Source organism: Taudactylus pleione, unplaced genomic scaffold, assembly GCF_031769625.1.
Source record: "Taudactylus pleione unplaced genomic scaffold, aTauple2 ptg000066l, whole genome shotgun sequence".
Taxonomy (NCBI): domain Eukaryota; kingdom Metazoa; phylum Chordata; class Amphibia; order Anura; family Myobatrachidae; genus Taudactylus; species Taudactylus pleione.
In genome coordinates, this window is record NW_028284468.1 from 20422625 (window position 1) to 20444024 (window position 21400).

A 21400-nucleotide genomic window follows, 5' to 3' on the forward strand; every position below is an offset into this window, starting at 1 on the left:
CCAGGCTTACGCTGAAGCCCGGGGCTCTTCCCCATACCCCTGGAGCGGTGGGTATGGGGGTAATGGGGGGCCAAATAATGTCACACTATTGTACTTTACAGTGGAATTATAAGTGCCAGCATTCCTGCCATTTTGCCCTTGTGGAACTACAAGTGCCAGCAGACATGCGGCACTTGTTACTTCACTGTAAAATAAATAGTTAAAAAAAGACAAAACACACACCGTGATTAGTATAACTTTATTTCAGACACCTACCCATTCACACATACTTACCTATACCAGATGGAATAACCATAAAGAATGGCCCTGCAAAAAAGAATTAATACTCACTTATATCCTTGCGCTGGTCTCCGTAGCATCCCCGGGACTTGGCAAAACAAAAAACCTACTCTATTGACCACACGGACAAAGGATGTGTATGTGTGTTTTGCAACACATACACAACCCTCCCGAATGCCAGCTGACGGGACTGAACGGGGCATCGCAGTCCCATCAGCCAATCAGCAGCCGCGCTGACTGTAGAGCGCCCGCTGATTGGCCCGGCAACTGACAGTTCCCACGTGGGCGAGTCAGCTGGTAGCTCTACAGTCAGCACGGCCGCTGATTGGCTGACGGGACTACAATGCCCCGTTCAGTCCCGTCAGTTGGCATTCTGGAGCTATCAGTATGTGTGGCAACACACATACTGATAGCTGTTACGTGGATCGGGTAAACTCGTTTTTTTGTTTTGACAAGTCCCGGGGATGCTGCGGAGACCAGCACCAGGATATAGGCGAGTATGAAATCTTTCTTGCAGGGCAGGTACCATGGATTTCTACTGGAGAAGGGGACAGATTCATCTGGTATAGGTAAGTATGTGTGAATGGGTAGGTGTGTGATATAAAGTTATACTTTCACGGTGTGTGTGTTTTGTCTTTTTTTAACTATTTATTTTACAGTGAAGTTACAGGTGCCGCATGTCTGCTGGCACTGGTTGTTCCACAAGTGCAAAATGGCAGGCATGCTAGCACTTGTAGTTCCACTGTTAAACACAGTAGTTTTACATTATTTGGCCCCCCCATTACCTCCATACCCACCAAGCCAGGGGTATGGGGAAGAGCCCAGGCTTCAGCGTAAGCCTGTGGTGCTCGGGAGGGGGGGACCCTTCTTTTGGGGGTCCCCGACTCCCCCGAGATCACCGGCTTGTGCTGACCGATTTGGAGTGCTAATGCTTTGGACCTGGAGCCCCGGTGATTGGGTCTCCGGGCTGTGGCATTACACCCCGGTCGATTGGGTCTGGTGCTGGTCTTAAATATAGGGGGATCCGAACGTATTTTTTTACCCCTATATTTAAAACCAGAACTGGTCCCTGCAGCCTTGGGTTGGTTTCTAAAATACGGTGGAACCCTACACTTGTTGTTCCCCATATTTTTCGAAACCACCACTGGCTGGCAAGCCTGTGGATGGTTTGGCTTTTGGGGGGGGACCTTATGTCATTTTTTTTTGTAAATTTTTACCCTGTCTTTTACAGGTTAAACAAAACGGGAATTTTCTGGAAATATTCTAGGGACCCCCCTAAAGAAGTGTAGACATAGGGGAGGACAAAGGGTACCCCCATTTTTAACTCCTGAAGGAAGTCAGGGTTTCTAATAGCTGCGGCAGTTGCATAAATGCGGATTTGAATAAGGTGATGCAGAAGAGCATTTAGAAGTTTTTTTAGGTCAAAACAACTATGGCCGTCAAAGTTGGGGTACTTGAAAATAGGGTGCAGCATATTTTAAAGTTGCTAAAGTGACTTAAAAAAATCGTGAAAAACCAGTCAAGTTTGCTATTTTTTAAGTTTGTACCCCAACTTTTTTTTTTTTTTTGCCCCCTTTCTCAAAGTCAATTTTTGGGGTGTCCTTAATTTTTTTTATGACACAGATTACCTTTGGGGGACTGTCTGAAGGTTGCACGGGGGATCCCAAAACGTTGCACCCCAAAACACCAATTCTGCACTTTTTAACGCCTGCCATTCATAGGCGATACTTTACCGCCTATTACATTGCATTGACTTAACGCCTAATTGCATACGGGGTAAAACTAAAACAGGCGATAATGACGTCATCGGCGGTAAATTACCGCAAATCCGGACTTAACGCTTTAAATTGAATATGGCCCTTAGTGAGAGGTGCAGATTTTCAGAATATCTATATAGTACGTGCTTATTCTGGGACATTTTATAAAGTAGGGATGTAACAATTTGATGTCTAAAAATACTAAAATTACATAAAAAGGATACATTTTGGACATTATTATATTACCTGTGGCAATAACCACATCAGTTTCAAGATGTGAAAGCTGTTCTTCTGTAACAGACTCCCAGTCAAGCTCAATTGCTGATAGATGAACGATGCTGTCATTCTTTGCACTTTCAGTTGCTTTTACACAGTTTGCCAGATTATCATGATCTTTACCCAGCACAAAGCCGTTCAACTGGATATTTTTCTTGAGCTGCTGGAGTACTTTATGGTGATAGTCACTGAACATGTATTTCTTTGGAAAACAGCTCTTACATATGACCAATCCTGTCAATCCAATTCCACTTCCAAGTTCTAAAATTGTTCTCAAAACATAAATGTACAAAGTTAAAATGAAGTATACATCTGCAATATGATAACATATTTCTCCAAAACGTCTATAGATTTATAATGAGGAATAAGAAACATTCTAAAACAATTCTGATGTACATTTAACATTGATATGAATATTTTAACATACAATATTGTGACCTAGAAATAACAATAATGGACGTCCAATTATGTTGTGTGTTCATCATTTTGGAAGGTATTGATAAATGGCTTTTTCACGAGAAATATAAAAATATGTAGAAAATACAAAATATCAAACATATTAATGAAAATATTTTAACGCAAATTTTAGCGCACAGAGGATAGATGTATGTAGACACATCTGTATATTCCATATAAGAACTCTAAGATCATTATAAAGTCCTGTATGGTGTAGGTCTAGCGTAGTCACAGTGGACATGGTACATACAGACCCCCACTGGTGATGACAGTTCTCTTAATTAAATGGAGACTAGAGAGACCAGACCAGCAGCACACAACAGTCTGGTCCCGGGGAGTAGCTCTGTTTTGGCAGAATATAAAGTGCACAACTGAGAGAAGTTCACCAGTTACACATGTATCATGCAGGAACATTGCATTAAGCATGCTCCCTCTGTCTCTGGATGAGTTCTACATAGGTGTGCCGAGTGTGTCCAGAATCTCTGGTCCTACAGGAGCACTAATAAGGGGATGGAACCAGCCTTTGCTGATCACTGTGTGGGAGCAGAGTAAGTCCGACAGCTGGCCTTTATGTGATCCCCTGTTGCCGGTCTTGTTTGTAAAAGGAAGTCCTAGCGGCTGGTTGGATGCAGGGCGGTGTATAGGCTTCGGATGTGAGCAGGGTTGTGTGTTACACTGGGCACATGTTGCTTCCTCTGACACTTATATGACAGCCGTAGCATTGTCCGACCTAACTTGAACCAGCTGGCCCTGCAGAGACCGTTGAGCCTCGGCCTAAATATTCCAGATCACCCTCAACTCTAGGATGTTGTTGGTGAGAGTGGACTCCATGGGGGAACCAGAGAACCTGAAAAAGCTGTTTCAGGATGACTGCTCCCCACTCAGTCAGACTGGTATCTGTCGTAACAAGCAATTAGTTCCAAACTGAAAAAGGAGAGCCCCGGGACAGATTCAGAGTGTGAAGCCACCACCGATGTGACTGGCGTGTCTAAAGAGACAGCCAGAAAAGCTGTCTGCCCGTCCTGGACTAACGGTGTAGGATCGGGAGCATCCTGGCATGAAATCTGGAAAATGGAACCGCTTCGAAGGCAACCAGTTTTCTCAGAAGTTGCTTGCACTAGAGAACCAACACCTGAGGTAGTTGGAGAAGAGGTCGTTCCCTGGTGTCGAAGCTGAATAATTGGCTGAGACAAGTTCAGTTTAAAATTTAATCGCGGCGACGCCATCTTGCGAATGGCCTCAAGACGCCATCTTGAAAATGAGATTGCGAGACGCCATTTTGCGAATTACCGCCTAAGCGCCTCAGATAATGTAGTCTCAATTCCCCTTAAAGACTGCTATTATAAGACTGTTGCATTCCCACACCTTTCACATGATCTTCCAAGATCCGCGGTGTGCGTATAATAGTAGTTTTATGTCCCCACCCAGAGACACATTATTGATGGATAAAGAACCACCTTGTGCCATCCCATAGCAACACCAAATAATACGTAAATGTAAGCCTAAATTAAATTCTAATAGCAGATTGTGATAGCATGTTGTTTGCTATCAAAGGGTGGACTGTCGAAGCTGAATAATTGGCTGAGACAAGTTCAGTTTAAAATTTAATCACGGCGACACCATCTTGCGAATGGCCGCAAGACGCCATCTTGAAAAGGAGATCGCAAGACGCCATTTTGCGAATGGCCGCCTAAGCGCCATTTTAGATAAACTCACATTTTAGTACATGTGGCGATAATACTAATAGCACCATGCATTTGCATCTTTAACCATTTCTCATACACACATTAATACACACAATTGCGCTGTTAACTAGTCGCATATTAGCGAAGGCATAGGACTTTGTATAAAACCGCCGTTTTATTAGCTTTATGCGCACGCATCTGCCCCAAGTTAACTAGCGTCCTTATATCAAACCCTGAATACCCACACATTACATATTCACACATAAGGTTCAATACGCTTTAAAGTGTATGATTTAAGTTGGTTCAGTTAGTTTAAATGCTGAGAAATAAAGATATTTGATAACTAAGGTATTATACATGCTAAACAAGTCGTGTTTGGAGTTGTACTGATGCGTACTCTTTTTACAGTATTCCGGTGTTATCGGTGGGGAGATCGCATCATGCATTCTCGAGTTATGGATCGCAGAGCCTAAAAGCAACAAAATGTATATTTTAGGAACAACTGTTAGGATGTTGCAGGGGGCGTGAAGAGGAAGATCCCCAGCTGTTAGAGGCAGGGAGAGTCTATTTGAACTAGCCTGTTAAATGTGCTGTAACAGATGCTTCTCCCCTGGGAACCAATGACACCAGCAACAAACTTCCCTATTGTCCTGTTTATTCTGGGGGGGTATAAATATGTGTGCACGAACGCTGATTCTCAGTCTTCGTGCTGAACGCTGTATGACTAGGGGTCTCTTGCTGATGCCTATCTCCGGGTCCGGAAGCGCCTGCATATGAATACTGTACTTGGGTCTATATAATTTTCCTTTTGCGCCTAAATTGTGTCTTGATCAATTGCGTGTAACTGTCTGAACTTTTATCTGAATAACACTTGTGCTTTGGAACCACAGATTCCACGTCTAAGTCTTTATTTATGATATGACTGCGTACGCTAATTAGCGTCATCCTTAGAGGTTTATAGGAAGGGTTTTAGAAGGTACAGGCAGAGGTATACAGAGGTTCTGATCCAGTATCGTTAGTTGGGGGCTCGTAGTGAAGTCACTTACCTGCTCACACGGTACATATGGCCATCGATATTTCAGCCAAGGGTGGAATGGCCACATGCAGGGTTTGCTTGCAACCGCTTTGTGCTGAAAGATCGCTATCCGTCTCCATGTGAATCAAGGAAGCTGACTAGAATCCAGGGACAAGAGAGGAAAAAGTTTGTTTTCCTCTGTTGATAGAACCTTACGTTTAAAGGGGTGTCGCAGTACTGAGGACGCGACCAAGCCGCAGGTTTGCGCATAGCAAAAAGACGCACTTTTGTACACAGTTAAAAAGCCATTATACGGTTGTGTGGTAGTCGCATTATTGTGTATGCGACAGGTCGCACAATACACAATAGCGTATACGTACTTCCGGTTGTGCTGCCACGTGTTTGAACAAAGCCATTGAGGTTTACATTTTTTTTCTATTACCAATATCTGGGTTAATGTGTATTTTTCTGCGCAGGAAAAAAAAGTGTGCAACAGTGAATATTTGTTAAACAAAGTTAAGGGTATTGTATGATCCTTAAAGGCTAGGTGCAAGGGTTAGTCTAGCCGCTCGGTAAGCAGGTTTACCGTTCTATACACAGTAGCAGGTGTACATGTTGTCTTTGTTGTAGAGAGGTGCATGAGAGTAGCCGACATATAAACTCTCATAGGTGTGGAAGTCGCCTTACTAAATCTTATCCGGGTGTGGAAGTTGCCTTTTTCAAATCTTATCCAAGTGTGGAAGTTGCCTTACTAAATCTTATCCAGGTGTGTGGGCGCCGCCGACTTAAAACGTCCACAGGTAAGTGAAAGTGTCTTGATTGTCTTTCACCGGTTTAAATCTTTATTGAAAAGCGTAGGAGTTGTCTCAAAATGGGAGCCACGTAAACAGTAGAGATGTTAGGCAATGATGTGCTGCTAATGGAGGCGCCGATCGGTTCGGCCCGCCGTATCATGCATTCCAAGTACGGTACTTATGCAATAAGGTATTGTGATTTATGGTTTAATATGACGAGGAAGAGTGTTAGACAGTTTCCCAGAATTGGTAGTTTAGATAAAAATGTGTTAGACAGCATGAGGGGGATACGTGGCTTAAAAATGTGCAAGCGACGCAAACTAGCGTCGCAAGCGCATTGCCAGAAAATGCATCCGCAACGCTGAATTGCAATATCGGGCGAGCCGCAAATTGGCTCACACATGCGGCAAGGTAGCGTTGTGGAGAGTATTGCCCGCAGTTCACGCTCACCTCCCCCACCTTATGTGGATGGAGGTGCAAATACAGTTACCAAAAATACCCATAAAAATGTAACAAGCAACTTGTACCCTCTCTTAAGCAACTATAAAGAAAATGTTCATGATGCGGATGATGAGCCTATTGTAATGTCTGCCATTTCCCATGCTGTGCAGATGATAGATGCTGCATCACCACAATCACGAGTGGTGCCGCCATCTCCATCGGTAACAGCAAGGGAAGTGTTAATGCCCTCTGCACCCGTAGAGGAAGTTGTTCATACCATACGCAGCAGCAGCAGCAGATTAAACCCCCAGCCAGGTAACCAGGTGAAAAGGTAGCAGCGCTACCGGTCTGCATCCCATTCGGACAATAACTGTTCCAAATGGAAATGCAGACGCGAACGGTATAGTGCCCACGAGGGAAGTAGTAATGCATTGTCCTTGGACAAGAGCAGAACTAAATTCCATCATAAATGATTTCCCCGATCCCAAAAAGGAATTAGCCAAATGTCAAAGATTTTTGAGAAATTTGGGTAGTTCACATGAGCCCACTAATGAAGATTGGCGTGTGGTGTTAAGGGCCTGTCTGCCACGCAATACCGACGTGACAAAATTTATCACGGATTGTGTATTGGGTGGTGACGTTCCCTTAACAGACCAAGTAAACCAAGGTAACATTTCCCGCATTGTAACTCAATTGGGTATATATTTTCCAGTAGTAGTTAACTGGAACAAAATTTTCACCATTAAACAGAAAGAGAGTGAGACTGCAGAAGATTACTGTGATCGGGCTCTGCAGGCTATCACCCAGTACACTGGGATAGAAGATATTAAAGATAGCACTCACCACAGAGGAATGATAGTTACGGTACTTGTGGACGGTCTGAAAGAGTTTAAAAACTCGGGTTCAGACCTCACAGCCTGGCTGGCGGGGACTTACAATAGATACCCTCATAAAAACCGCCATTGAACATAATAAAAACATCTCCAAAAAGAGAGAAGCCCAGAGCGAAAAACTAATGACTGTCAGTATAGAAGCTCTGGAGGGAATGACGGTAACATCACAGCCAACAGACACACACACTCACTTCTGAACAAGTATGTGCTCTCACTAACCCCACTCAACAACAAACACAACTCTATCCCACTAACCCGATGCAACCACAGGTCCCAGGCTATCCACCAATACCCTTACCCTCCCTATCCTTACCCATATCCACCACCTTTACCCTCTGCGCAAACCTCACAACACCACATGTCTTCACCCGAAACACAAACATGTTTTAACTGTAAACAAACAGGACACTTAAGTAGAAACTGTACAGTAAAAGGAGTAGGGATCCCACATCAGGGAAGACCAAGATATCCCCATAAGGGATATGCACAGAGGCCAGCAAATGTTCAGCAGGCACCAGCTCCAATTGTAGCCGTAAATGCTTTATTGGAGAATGGTAGCCAACGCTAGGGTTCAGGTCATACCTGTAGTCTACCGATGGTCAGGTTAACGGGAAGTACTAGGGAAGAACCGGTCATGATGCTTGATGTAGCTGGTACTGAATATCCTTTTCTTGTAGACACAGGGGCAACCAGGTCGGTGATAAAATCTCCCGTTAATTTGCAGATGTCCAACGAGACAGTACCAACAATGGGTGTAACAGGTAAAGTGGAACATTATCCTTTAACAAAGTTCACAGAGGTTACTATTGGGCCGTTGCATATCAGGCATTTTTTTCTCCTGGCTGCTGCGGCTCCTACTAACCTACTGGGCAGAGACTTGTTATGTAAGATGGGATGTGTTATATATTGCACCCCTGATGGTGTATTTTTAGATATCCCAGAGAGAATGGTATACGAGGTGCGGGATATGTTAGACACTCCTCAAAGGATAATGTATCACTCTACCGTTTTAAATGAAACTCCATCACAGGTAGATGAAATGTTGTCCCGAATTCCAGATTCCCTTTGGACTAAAGATGGACAGGGATTAATGGCAAACGTAAGCCCAGTAATGGTAAATTTAAAAAGCGGAAGGCAAGCTCCAAAAATTCCCCAGTACCCACTAAAACAGGAGGTAGAATTAGGGTTTTTTCCAATTGAGCGATTATTGCAACAAGGAATTTTAGTTCGTACAGCTAGTGTAGCCAACAGTCCCATCTTTCCGATGAAGAAGAGTGGTGGGAGAGGTTATAGGCTGGTACAAGACCTTGGAGGTGCTAATAAGGTAGTACAGAGTCAATTCCCTGTAGTGCCGAATCCAACTGTCATATTGATGCAAATCCCACCAAATGCAACCCATTTCTCCGTCATTGACCTCTGTTCTGCTTTCTTCTCTGTGCCTCTCCATCCTGACTGTCAGTATCTATTCGCCTTTACATACAGAGGTTTACAATACACATGGACACGATTACCCCAAGGTTTCATAGACAGCCCCAGTATCTTATCCCAGGCATTGCACGACTGTTTACAATCTTTTCAACCTGCCAATGGATTTGTTCTAATTCAATATGTGGACAATTTATTGCTATGTTCTTGTGTCGACCCTGTCTAGTTGTCACCTTTTTGCCTTGAGACTTACCCCTGTCAGCTTCCCCATGGATCTGTGTGTGTAATTTGCCTGGAGGATTTGCTCTGATTATGCACCTGGTCTCTCCTCTGTCTGTGAGCACTGCTAGCCCTGATGAGAACCACACCTGTGATTTCAATTCTCAGAGCTGCAGAGATGAATACTCCCTCTGCATGTTGTGCCTTCCACCACTCAGAATGCTACTACCAGACCACCTGTCCGTATCCACCAATTGCTGCCAGACCCATGATATATATATCCTCTCCTGATAGCATTCTGGGCCTGAACATCTCGTCTTCCCGTGGTGTATGGTTCATGCATTCAAGTCTGTCCCTGTAACCTGCTACAGCAATCCCTGGCGCTATCCAGAAAACCTGTTTCAGCTGTACCTGGCAATCCAGTAAATCTGCTGGCAGCAACCCCCGGTGCTTCCAGAAAACCTGTTACAGCCAAACCTGGCAATCCAGTAAGCCTGCTGACAGCAACCCCTGGTGCATCCCGAAAACCTGCTACAGTAATACCTGGCATCCAGACGTCCTGTTACAGCATACCTGGCCTGTGCTCTGCTGTTAGTCCTACTCCTGGTTGGTCCCTGGCACTCTGTAACCTGCATCGTGTCTCCCTGCCTTGCTTCCTGCTGTGGATCAACTCCTGCCCCTGTTACCTACCTATTCCCTCCCTGAACCTAAAATTCCCAAACCAACCCATTCCTTCCTGAAACCTGTTATTTCCAATTATCCTGTCCAGCCTGCAAATTCCCAAACCTACCCAATCCTTCCTGAAACCTGTTATTTCCAATTATCCTGTCCAGCCTGCACCTGAGTTCTAGCCTTTGTCATAGTAATTCCAGATTACCCTGTTTAGCCCTCGTCTCAGCATTACCTGACTTTCCTTCAGCCATTGTCACATTCCAATCCTGAGTCAAGTTCCAAGCTCATCATTTCAGTCCACGTTGTTCCAGTCCAGAGTCAAGTTCCAAGCTCATCAGTTCAGTCCACGTTGTTCCAGTCCAGAGTCAAGTTCTCAGTTCATCAGTTCACTTCACAAGTCTTCCTGCCGGTCCCAGTCGGGTCCCTCCAGTTCCTGTCATTTATCATCAAAGGCAGTTTTCACTGCTACCCAAGTCTTGTAAATAGAGCTATTTACATTCTCTGTGATTCCAGTCATGCCGGCCTCCGTTGAAACCCGATCACCACCTGAGACAGGTAACTCGCAGACACCAATCATGACAGTTCTGACTTGTTTATGTCATGTTTGAATGATACTAAACTTTTGTTACTTCATCTCTCACAAACAGGACACAAGGTGGCTAAGGACAAACTACAGCCATGCCAATCCAGAGTAAAATATTTGGGACACTGCCTAACCCAGGGGTTACGACACCTTACAACAGATAGAATCCAGGCCATACAAAACATGACACTGCCACAAAATCAACAGCAAATTTGTACCTTCTTGGGAATGTGTGGATACTGTAGAATGTGGATACCAGGTTTTTCTATTTTGGCCTTACCTTTACAGGAATTAGTCTCTTCCTCAAAGCCCGATCGTGTCATACACACAGAGGAATCAGAACAGGCTTTCCTTAATCTTAAGGATAGTCTGACAAGAGCTCCTGCATTGGGAATACCTGATTATGAAAAACCTTTTGATTTGTATTGTACGGAAGCCGATGGTTGTGCTGCAGGTGTCCTTACACAAAAACATGGTGATGCCAGTAGGCCCGTAGCATACTACAGTGCCCAAGTGAACACGGTAGCAAGATCACTCCCCACCTGTTTGAGAAGTGTAGCAGCTACCACTTTATTGGTGAGTAAAAGTGAGGACGTAGTATTGGGCCGTGATATGATTGTCTACACTCCCCATGCTGTATCTGCTCTGTTGAACTCAGCTGAAACCAGACACGTCTCCTTGGCTAGGTTCACCAAATGGGAACTAGCTCTAATCGCTCCTGCAAATATTACTGTTAAACGTTGCAGTACGCTGAATCCAGCAACATACCTACCATATGTACAACATGATGTACAAAGGGTGGAAGGAGAGGAGTTGCTGGCGGGAGGTGAGTTCGGCAGACATAATGATATGCACATCTGAATCAGACCTTTAGTGCTAGACCTGACATACATGATACACCTTTAGAGAATGTGGATGTAACTTTTTATACGGATGGGAGTTGTCATAGACAAACAGACACAGGTGAATTATGTACAGGTTATGCTGTTGTAAATTACACAGACATCATAGAAGCTAAACCTCTCAGTCCTCCTCACTCAGCCCAGGTGGCAGAGTTAGTAGCACTGACTAGAGCATGTGAACTGGCAGCAGGCAAATCTGCTAACATTTACACTGACTCGAGGTACACGTACGGGGTGGTGCACGATTTTGGGGCTCTATGGCGTCTGAGAAATTTTATGACAGCAACAGGCACACCAGTTGCACATTCACAACACATAAAACATCTTTTAGAAGCAATCCAACTGCCCAAGGCAGTGGCAGTAATTAAATGCAAAGCCCACACATGTGAGGATGACCCGGTGTCACTGGGCAACAACAGAGCTGATGATGCTGCAAAATGGGCAGCAGGGTTAAAAATGCTTTCCCCAACAGAAACAATTATGTCATTTCAAACTATTGATATGCTGAAATTAATTGAGATGCAAAATTTGTGTTCAATTCAGGAAAAATCCATTTGAAAGTCCAAGGGATGTGGGCAAGAGTCCTCTGGGCTCTGGAGGGATGGACATGGTAAGCCAGTAGCCCCCAAGGCATATTACCCTAGCCTGGCTGAGGCAGCACACGGTCTGACTCATCTGGGTAAACAGGGTATGTGTAAGTTGGTGAGGGCATACTGGTGCGCACCAGGTTTTTCTTCACAAGCAGAAAAGATAGCAATGTCCTGTTTGACCTGCTTGAGAAAGAACATAGGGAAAGCGATCCCTACCGAACCGTCCCACATTCCACCGACTGATGGACCTTTCCAGGTGACACAAATTGATTTCATCCAATTACCACCCTACAGGAACCTTATGTATGTATTAGCGTGCACAGACTTATTTCCTAACTGGGTTGAAGCCTACCCAGCGGCCACTAATACTGCTGCGTTTACTGCCAAGAAAATAGTTCAGGAATTTGTATGCAGGTACGGTATCCCTAAAATCATCGAGAGTGATAGGGGTACCCATTTCACAGGTGATGTTTTTCAAAATATGTGTAAGCTGATTGGTATTAATAGTCGACTTCACACCCCCTACCGACCGCAAGTCAGTGCAACGGTAGAGAGGATGAACGGGACAATAAAAAAAAAGCTAAGTAAAATTATGACTGAGACTGGACTAGGATGGCCAGAAGAGTTACCTTTGGTCCTACATAGCATAAGGACCACTCATAGACCTCCTCTGAATCTGTCCCCATTTGAAATATTGTTCGGTAGAAAACCTCATTTCATTATAAGTCCACAGGAAGATCTAAAGGGTAACAACGAGGTAACTGTGAAGTATCTTATATCAATGAGTAAGCAGTTAAAGCAACAGCAGCAGAAACTGAAATTGTTGTCTAATGATATGCCTGAAATGAACTGTCATGATGTTGAACCAGGAGAATATGTAATGATCAGAAATTTCTTGCGTTCAGGTTGTTTGACTGATCGGTGGGAAAGTCCGTACCAGGTGCTACTGACAAGTACTACATCTTTGAAGGTGGCCGAGAGAGATACCTGGGTCCATTCCACTCACTGCAAAAAGGTCAATCAACCGGTGGAGAAACAAGTCGGAGACAAAGCTGATAGCGTGGACCTGTCACTCGCGAGCTTGTTCCGGGAGGATTGAAAAGGTCGTAGTAAGATACCTGAACTGAGAGAAATTTGCAGGTCTTGTTGTGACAATGGACGGGCCTGCTGTGTTCATTTTCATATTCTCTTTTAGAGAATATGACCACCATCCTGGTCAGTCTGGGGATTTCCAGTGTCTGTGATGGGGGACCGATTGAGGAAACAGGAGCTGATGGCAGTGCTGATGGAGTGGAATCAGGAGGAGTGCAATGCCAATCAGGGGAGTGTCTGACCAATCTTAGTACTGTTATTGTTAAGAGAACTGTCATTCCGGATACTCGGGGAAGGTGTGGAGGTTTATCGTCTGAAGATTCCTGTATTTGTGAGCTTTGTGGGTCCCTAGTTGACGAGAACTGTATCCAACGGTGCCAACCTAAGTATAATCCGTACTGGGGTGGGTATCCTCTAGAGGGTTATCATAGCATGGTAGGCAAAGTGTTAAATCAAACTGATTGCTGGGTGTGTTCACATGTGCCACAGGGACAGCATAACGTAGGGTTGGTGCCATTTCCGTTGAATATCACAGAAATTTTAGAATTGCAAAAAGGGAAAACATTGGATGGAAAATTCCTCTCATCCAAACCACCTCATTTCAAACTCCATCAATTCCAAGTAGATAGATCACTTTTGTGTTTAAACATAACCAACCCCAAAAAACCCAGGAGTTGGGAAGTGACGGGGAATAATCAGACAATGACCTTCTCACAAAGAGCTTATAATGAGTCCATAAACCATGATCTGCTGCGCTCCATTAAGTCTGGTGGGAAACATTTTAGGTATCGGTATACATTGAGTTCCACCAAAGAAATTATTGGTAAGGTGCCAAATGGTTATTGTGCTAAAATAATACAGCCAGAAACTTGCATGTACCAGATGGAAGAACCAGAAATAGGATTGTTTGCAAGGGAAATGTGCTTAATGATAATGATGCATACCATTCCTTATGTTCTCCCTGATAATGTATATTTCATCTGTGGAAGAAAAGCGTATAAATGGCTCTCCCAGAGTTCCGAAGGTTTGTGTTACCTGGGAAGAGTAGTCCCAGAAGTTATGACCCTTACACATGTTGAAATGCTGGGTATACATAAAAACACACCATCACCATATCTTCACACACAATATGAACACAGAGGCAAAAGAAATATGGTACCTGGGGGTACATTAAATTTTAGATATATCCAGGAACTTGCTAAATTAATAGATCATATCACCGAGATGTACGATGACACATTCAGGTATACAGGGAGAGAATTGCAAGCGTACAAGAAAGAACTGGTGCAACACAGGCTAGTGTTGAATTATTTAACTGCTGTTACTGGAGGGTATTACGTAACATTGGCCACCCAATTTGGAGTAAAATGTTGCACCTATGTCACCAATGATACCAGCGACCCTAAGGAGGTGATAGACCGGAAGATGGATGAAATTCTGCAGCTAAAGTGGGAATTTCGCAAAAACCATAACGCTTCAGTGGCTGAAATAGGGGAGAAGATAGAAGGATGGGTTTCATGGCTGAACCCAGTGAAATGGTTCTCAGGTCTAGGGGAATGGGTCCAGGAAGTGATCGCCAGCATAGGCAAATTCTTAATCCTTAAACTGATTGTCTTCATAATAATTGGCATATGCGTCCGGTGTGTTCCTATTGTGTTGAAGTGTGGAAAATGTAAAAACAGAGAGAAACGAAAGAATGAAACTATGATGGTGGTCAGTAATGACAATATGTATACCGAGGTAAATATAGAACTGCATTACAACCCTGAACTAGGAAATACAATAGTTTGATGTATTATATTTAGACATGCATAGAATGTATTATTGAAATGTTATTCATAGAACACCTCAGATAATGTAAAGTCTCAATTCCCCTTCAAGACTGCTATTATAAGACTGGTGCATTCCCACACCTTTCACATGATCTTCCAAGATCCGCGGTGTGCGTATAATAGTAGTTTTATGTCCCCACCCAGAGACACATTATTGATGGATAAAGAACCACCTTGTGCCATCCCATAGCAACACCAAATAATACGTAAATGTAAGCCTAAATTAAATTCTAATAGCAGATTGTGATAGCATGTTGTTTGCTATCAAAGGGTGGACTGTCGAAGCTGAATAATTGGCTGAGACAAGTTCAGTTTAAAATTTAATCGCGGCGACACCATCTTGCGAATGGCCGCAAGACGCCATCTTGAAAAGGAGATCGCAAGACGCCATTTTGCGAATGGCCGCCTAAGCGCCATTTTAGATAAACTCACATTTTAGTACATGTGGCGATAATACTAATAGCACCATGCGTTTGCATCTTTCACCATTTCTCATACACACATTAATACACACAATTGCGCTGTTAACTAGTCGCATATTAGCGAATGCATAGGACTTTGTATGAAACCACTGTTTTATTAGCATTATGCGCACGCATCTGCCCCAAGTTAACTAGCGTCCTTATATCAAACCCTGAATACCCACACATTACATATTCACACATAAGGTTCAATACACTTTAAAGTGTATGATTTAAGTTGGTTCAGTTAGTTTAATTGCTGAGAAATAAAGATATTTGATAACTAAGGTATTATACATGCTAAACAAGTCGTGTTTGGAGTTGTACTGATGCATACTCTTTTTACAGTATTCCGATGCTATCGGTGGGGAGATCGCATCATGCATTCTCGAATTATGGATCGCAGAGCCTACAAGCAACAAAATTTATATTTTAGGAACAACTGTTAGGATGTTGCAGGGGGCGTGAAGAGGAAGATCCCCAGCTGTTAGAGGCAGGCAGAGTCTATTTGAACTAGCCTGTTAAATGTGCTGTAACAGATGCTTCTCCCCTGGGAACCAATGACACCAGCAACAAACTTCCCTATTGTCCTGTTTATTCTGGGGGGGTATAAATATGTGTGCACGAATGCTGATTCTCAGTCTTCGTGCTGAACGCTGTATGACTAGGGGTCTCTTGCTGATGCCTATCTCCGGGTCCGGAAGCGCCTGCGTATGTATACTGTACTTGGGTCTGTATAATTTTCCTTTTGCGCCTAAATTGTGTCTTGATCAATTGCGTGTAACTGTCTGAACTTTTATCTGAATAACACTTGTGCTTTGGAACCACAGATTCCACGTCTAAGTCTTTATTTATGGTATGACTGCGTACGCAAATTAGCGTCATCCTTAGAGGTTTATAGGAAGGGTTTTAGAAGGTACAGGCAGAGGTATATAGAGGTTCTGATCCAGTATCGTTACTGGACTGGAGGTCACGATTCTTCTCAGAGTGGAGGAAGACCCGCTAACACTACGTGTCGTACAGAAGACCCAAAACGCAATCTGTTGTGACGGGAGTAGATTTGACTTGGTAAAATTCACATTCCAACCGTGAGTTTGAAGAGTGTCCACTGCTACCCGCAGATGTTTCCACAGAAGGACCTCTGAAGGAGCCTTGAGGAGCAGGCCTTCCAAATATGGAATTATGGTATATAGTGTCTTCACAAAGAAACTATATGGGCCAAGATTCTTGTGAACACCGTTGGAGCCGTGGAGAGGCCGAAGGTCATGGCCTGAAACTGAATTTGGAGATCCTCTACCGTGAAATGAAGGAGATGATAATGCCCCTTCCAGAATAGAATGGGGAGATAAGCATCGCAGATATCCAAGGATGTTCAAAAACTCTCCGGCCTCAATGGCAATGATGACAGAGCACAATGACTCCATCTTGAACCTGTTCAAAATGAGGTAAGGGTTCAACAAATTCAGATTCAGAATCAGAGGTATCCTTCTGGCTTGTCCACCAGAAAAAGGTGGAGTAAAACCCAGCTCTTGCTGGTCAACTGGAACTAGAGCAATAACTCCAAAATCTGAAAGAGATCGTACCGTCTGCAGTAGGCCCTTTTGTCTGTACAGATTCTGGGGAAGAGGAGTAACGAAAAATTGTTGTGGCATGTGACCTGCCAAATGCAAAATGTATCCTCTGGACACAATGCTGCTCACCCAGAGGTCTGGGGCAGACTGAAACCAGACATCTCGGAACATGAGGAGGTGGGCCCCTACCACCTGAGGCTGATCTTGGGCCCTCAGAACTGCTTGTCTGTGGGTTTGGCGACAGGCCAACAGGCTCCTGCAGCACCATGGCCTCTGAAGTCTTTGTCTTAGGGGTAGTGACCGGGATATAATTTTGATAAGTTCCGACCCAAAAAGATATTCTTCCTCAAAAAGGGGACCACCTCCAAACTACGTTTGGATTCTGGGTCAGCATTTCAAGACAGAAGCTAAACCGACCTGCAAGCAGAAACTGTGGAAATTCACGACTGCACAGAGACTGCATCCAACAAGGCGTTGCATCCATGCGGGCTCCTCTGAAGTAGGGACTATCTGTGAACAAAGAGGAGAGCCCCTCACCTGAGACTGTCTGAGCTCTGCAATTGTGTCTGCCATGGATCGAGCCCACTCAGGAATCACCCGCGCGTCTGCGCAAACCCCAAGCGGCGGATCCACAGCCACATACTGTAGCAGAGCACTGCTTGACTTTTAAGGGCTAGTCCAGTTTCCCTAACATTTTATTATATGGACTGCTACAAAAGTAAATAGTAAAACCAACAAACTACCTGTCTAAATCCTTACTTGAAGCAATAGTGCAGGAAGACTATCTAGACCAATCAACAGCCTGCCTAAATGCTTAAACTGAGTGCAGGGTGGCTATGCTAGACAGTAACATTTCTGCTGAGAATACTGAACAGGTACAGTAGAAAAAGACAACCCCTTTCTTTATTTTTTTTCCAAAGTCTAACAAGTGTCAGAACCTGCAAAATAATCACATGTAAAAATGCCAATGTCACAGAAATAAACCTGCAGGTTAACAATCAAGCACTTGTTAATCACACATATTGCCCATTCTCTGACACCACAGCATCCCCAGTTTGCGGATCCGGTCTACTCATCAGCTAAAATAGTGCTGAACAAACTCCCAGAAGCACGCTAAGGAGGGATGGGGCGGAGCTAAGTGCTGTGTACCGCCGGGAGCAGGGTCAATACAGGCGTTAATTTACATGCTAAAGCCCTCTCCCAGCCAACAAACACATGCTAACAGCAGAGCAGCGGAAGTCGTAGAGTGAGCAGCAGGAAGTGGAATACAACTGATCACGGACCTATATGGCGCCGTGTACCAGGACCAACAATGAAAGGGTAGACTGTGGCTGCTGTTACCTGACCCAGTGCCTCCTCGGAAGTGTGTCCTGGAACAGTAGAGCCCCTAGATCAGCAAAGCTGGTTCGGTGACCCCCATCCCCATAGGCAGGTCGCAGGGCGGGCCTGGGGTGTACACTAACCCCATGATGCGGACTAACGCCAGATCTACTAGCGCACTGAGTCACCTGTAAACAGGGACTGAAGCGATAACCAAGAAAAAAGTAAATTAAAAAAGAACTAAAACCTAACTAAAAGCTAAGCTGAAAAAAATGTGCCTCACTCCTGAAGCACTAAACTAAAAACTATGGATCCAATGGAGCTGAGAGAGGTTAGTGGGGGCAGAGTTATCTTTTTAACTAGTTAGCGCCAAACTCCTTGTGCCAGACTCTAATCCAGCTGTAATTACTACCGCAGTGTCCCCCAGATGGATGATGAGGGGCAACTTGGATATGGGCTTTAGATCCACCCTCTCCACCATCTGTGGACAATTTAATTTGTTTGTGTATTGTTTCAGTTATTGTCTGGTAATCATAAGATAATAACTAGTAAGGGGGCAGTTCATTTGAAATGCTTTGCTCTTTCAAGACAGGGCGCCCCATGTTTGTGCATGCCATCTATGGAAACCTTTTTTTTTCTGTAGCACCGGGCGACCAGTCAATAGCTACTAGTGGGTTACATAATTTGAAATAGCGGACTCCCCCTTTTCAAATATAGGTGTCCAAAAAGTTGCTGTTGTCGTTATGGGTTTGAGGGGGTGCCCCATATACAAAAAAAAACATGTTTTCCCTAGTGCAGCATAACATTATCTGGTGTACATAGGTAACTAACAGACAATTAGTACTAAAGGGTTCCATCATGTAAAAGAGGTGACCCCCCCCCTCTTTTCAAATGGGTGCCCCTGGTTTTATGGATGCCATGTTGCCCCAATCATTTTAGGTGCCAGGGTTGGGGAGATAGAGGGATTTAAATTCCCTCACCTCCCAATACATTTTTAACGATAAAATGAAGTCAGCGCAAATGTGCTCCAAAGTCATTGCTCTGGAGCGGCCGCGATGCTCAGGACTCCCCACAAGTGATTAGTGCCAGTGGGAGAAGGCATGTTAGCGAGTGGAACTTTGCTGTGGATGACGTGTAGGACTTGTCATCTGTAGTTCAAGGTATATGAGGATGACCAGCCCCACTCGTCCTCTGCAGTGAAGGAGGGAAAAGAACAGAATTCTAACAAGTTAGAAATACAATTGTAACGAATCATCCCGACTGAGGGTAAAGATCCTGCATGAAATTAGGATGTGTCTGCAAGACAGATGTAATGAATTAAATGGATCCTGGATATAAATAGTTTCATTAATGTTAGGTATATTCATGCTCCCCACTCTTGTACCTCTTAATGCAGGAGGTAGCTATACAGAAGAATACACAATTCTTTTCAGGAACCAAATAAAATTCCCATACGGACATCAGTCTGGCTATAAATGTGAACAAATGCATTTATTCACTATTGCAATGACTGTTTCAGAGGGTTAAATACAGTAGTAATTGATATACTGTAGCATATGGTCACAGACATTGAAGACATCCAATATCATTGCAAGTACTGTATTTGGCTGCAATCTACTGTACTTATATCATGGATCCATTTAATTCATTACATCGGTCCTACAGCTAAATATTAAGTTATGACAGCTGTTCCTTATTGTCAGAAATACCTGCAGGACCATTACCCTCTCCTAAATTGATTTGTTCAGAATTTCCATATTGTAAGCATTGTGTTCTTATAATAGCTGTACCATATGTTATTGCAGATATTTAATGATCATAGAGTTCGTATATTTTGTGCACTGCAGTTTATGTGTTTTTAGAATATATTCAAATTATATTATTCAAGAATCAGGCTGTTTTGATTTTTTTTCTAATTGTATATTTCTATTGTTTTAGCTTTTATAGCAAACATATGAACTAGATTTCTTAACACTGCCTTTGGTTTTTGAGTTAACAATTGTGCAGTAAGGATTTGAATGTGGAAAGAGGACAAATTGTACTTAAAAGTAAGGTGTAAATTAAACTAGTTTGTCAGTCTCGGACGCTTTTGTTGAGAGAGCAATTCCTACCAAAGTGATTTTTTATTTATGTACAAATGTATGCAGCAATAAAGACAGCTGTCTTTTTTCATGTTCTCTTCCTTTTTAAGGAGCCCAGCCCAGCAGGGTATGTTTGTTAGTTCTAAGAGCATGGGTGCCAGAAGCACTTACAGAAGGATATGGCAACAAGTATCATTCTTAAGTGTTCTGAGCTGTTTCAGAAATCTTATTCGCTCCAAAGTATAAAGAGCTTCTATTGTAAATGGGACAAGGTATAAATGATGTATTTGGAGTGGGAGAAAGTAAAAATCGTAGTCCAGCTGTAATTTTGTAGAAAAAGACAACTATAGTAAGGGCTTTAATAATATGAGATATGGTAAGAACTTACCCTTGTTATCTCTATTTCTACGAAGTCCATAGGGTTCCACAGGATACCTTGGGGTATAGATGATGTCGTCAGGCATCGGGCACCATAGAGTTAAGTTTTCAGCCTCCCAGGATGCACTAGGGTCCCCCTCCTATACCCCGCCCCCGAGCCAAGGCATCTCAGTTACGTACCAAGCCATAGTCCGGAGGAGGAGAAGGAAGAGAGAGAAAAAACACACACAAGAATCACATTCTCATCAGAGGGAGACGGAAAAACCGGTGACCAGAGTAAAGCCCATCTGCAGCACAGGTGCGACAGGGCGGGAGTCCTGTGGAAACCTATGGACTTCGTAGAAATAGAGATAACAAGGGTAAGTTCTTACCATATCTCATATTTTCTACTTCAGGGTCCATAGGGTATCCACAGGATACCTTGGGGATGTCCCAAAGCAGTATCCTTCAAGGGTGGGGACGCTCCTGTGCTGAAAGGAGAATCCGCCGCCCGAAGGAAGCATCCAGACAGGCAAAGGTGTCAAACGCGTAATACCTCACAAAGGTATGGACAGAGGACCACGTGGCAGCCTTGCAGATCTGGACTGCAGAGGCACCACGTCGTGCTGCCCACGAGGGACCCACAGACCTAGTGGAATGAGCCCTCACAGAGGATGGAACCGGCAGGCCTTCATTAAG

The 21400-nt window shown here is 43.8% G+C and overlaps 1 protein-coding gene across 1 annotated transcript in view; it reads right to left on the reverse strand.

The window, feature by feature from the left end:
- Positions 1-21400, reverse strand: part of EEF2KMT (eukaryotic elongation factor 2 lysine methyltransferase) — a 96736-nt gene that overhangs the window by 34205 nt on the left and 41131 nt on the right. The window contains exon 7 of the mRNA XM_088466738.1: positions 2283-2584. Within this exon, the coding sequence (XP_088322864.1) occupies positions 2283-2584 (302 nt within the window). The remainder of the gene's footprint in view (positions 1-2282; positions 2585-21400) is intronic.